This window comes from Scomber japonicus, chromosome 19 (genome assembly GCF_027409825.1).
Source record: "Scomber japonicus isolate fScoJap1 chromosome 19, fScoJap1.pri, whole genome shotgun sequence".
Classification (NCBI taxonomy): Eukaryota; Metazoa; Chordata; class Actinopteri; order Scombriformes; family Scombridae; genus Scomber; species Scomber japonicus.
The window spans coordinates 440,904-442,900 of record NC_070596.1 but is presented as its reverse complement, the minus strand read 5'-3'; the positions used below and the strand labels follow the sequence as shown (position 1 = coordinate 442,900).

Here is a 1,997-nt window from a genome sequence, read left to right as displayed (position 1 = left end):
CAACTTGCAACTTCCTTCTCTAACAGAGCAATGCTGGAAATTACAATGAGGAAGAAGGTCCATCAACCTCTACAGCACAGTTTACCTCAGTAAGATGTTGTTCAGCATTGACCCACAACTTACAATGACATGGCACTGTGAAATTCTACATTTATGTTCCTATAGCTCCCTGTGAAACAAATGTACAAGGTATATTTACAATCACAAATCAACAAATCACAACTAGAGATGGAACATATGAGGCTGCAGATCACCAAGACAAAAATAGAAATACAACTGCTGGACCATCAGTTAAAGGTGGGTGATGTGCCCACATGATTTTTAATTGTTTAAACAAAAAAGGATTAACAACATTGAACATTTGTCCTTCCAGGAAATAAAGAAGACCTCATAAAATGAGAGGCATATTGTCATTCTTTGGTCAATTAGAAATGATTAATGCATATCATGTCTCTGACTGCTCTTCCATCTCGTGCATCAGCGGGGGGGGGGGGGGGGTCAGGATTATTATCTATGTCATTTGGGGGGAGAGTAGGACAATGTTCTCTCCTAATGGTGGCAATGTTGTGGAGTACCACACATGCCACTATAATGTCACATGCTCTTTCTGGGGTGACCCTGAGCCTACGAAGGCACTGGAACCGGGCCTTGAGCATCCCAATGCTCATCTCCACTCTGGCTCGTGTCCTGCAGTGAGCCAAGTTGTAATGTTGCTGTGGGCCAGGCTCAGGGTCAGGGTAAGGGGTCAGCAGATAGCGCTGGCAGGGGTACCCTCTGTCTCCAAGTAGGTAACCATCGAACTCTCCTATGATAATACAAGATACAGTTTAATGTTTCAGTTGCAATAGGCGGAAACAAAATATTGATAATAGAATATAACTATATACTGTAGGCTATATAAACTCACCACGGGCAAATCTGGCACTCAGTGTGGACTCACGAAACACTCGTGAGTCATGCACAGACCCAGGCCACTTTGCTTCCACATTATTAATCATGTGGGCTGCATCACATATGATCTTCACAGTGGAGAACAGTAATTAGCTGTATAGTAAAGTATATTTAATTTGGAATATTAAAGGCTATTTAGGCCTACCTGTACATTAATGCTGTGGACAGATCTCCGATTCACATAGTCTCTTCCTTCATTCATTGAAGGAGCTATGATCGGAATTTGAGTTCCATCAATGCAGCCAATCACACCTGGAAACCCTAAAATATATCAAATTGACTGATTAGTGCTTCAAGCTTCATGACATAAATTTATTACTGGTTAAACTGATACCTGCAATTCTGTGGAACTCTTCTTTGAGAAGTCTGGTGGGTCTGTGACCTGGAAAAACTAGGAACATGTACAGTAGCCGTTTCAATGCCAGTGTCACATTTCGGACAGCCCGACAGACAGTTGCCTTCGAAGCATGCTCTGCATCACCGATGTTGTATAAAAAACTGCCGTTGGCAAAAAAATGAAGTGCAATGCAAAGAATTTGCTCAGAACTGAGAGCGTGTCCACGATGTGTCATGTGAGAGATGTGAGGGCTGAGAATGTTGTTTAAATAAATAATTGATGTTGCAGAGAAACGGAAACGCTCAAAAAGGTACTCATCAGGAAATGATAACACGTCTAATCTGGGTCTAATGATCCTCTCCCGACGGAGATTTCGACGGAGTATCTGCGCCTCGACATCAACTGGCTCTTCTAGAAAGGGACACGCCATGTCTGCCACTGCCTTCAGCCTGCAGGCTTCAACTTAAGAGCAGGAGAAACTCAGGGTTAGTTGAAGAAAACCTGCTAGCGAGCAGGTTAGGTTCACGGAGTATGTTGCCCGGGTAACTGACTCAGAGTTAAGCTGAACTGGCTTTGTGAAACCGAAAAACCAGTTTCCCTCATCTCAGGGTTAACTAACTCAGAGTTTTCACTAAACCTGTTTTCTCAAACGAACCCCTGTACTACGAAGCTGGATTAACATACCCAGGATCTCTCTCCGTTACCTGGG

The 1,997-nt window shown here is 43.3% G+C and overlaps 1 protein-coding gene across 1 annotated transcript; it reads right to left on the bottom strand.

Moving 5' to 3' along the window:
* Positions 1-425: 425 nt before the first annotated feature.
* On the bottom strand, positions 426-1,718 carry LOC128380626 (putative nuclease HARBI1). Its single transcript, XM_053340500.1, has 4 exons — positions 1,286-1,718; positions 1,097-1,212; positions 908-1,019; positions 426-805 (listed from the first exon to the last, which is right to left on the bottom strand). The coding sequence occupies exons 1-4, from the start codon at positions 1,716-1,718 to the stop codon at positions 426-428; spliced, it is 1,041 nt and encodes a 346-aa protein (XP_053196475.1).
* Between the last annotated feature and the right edge of the window lie 279 nt (positions 1,719-1,997).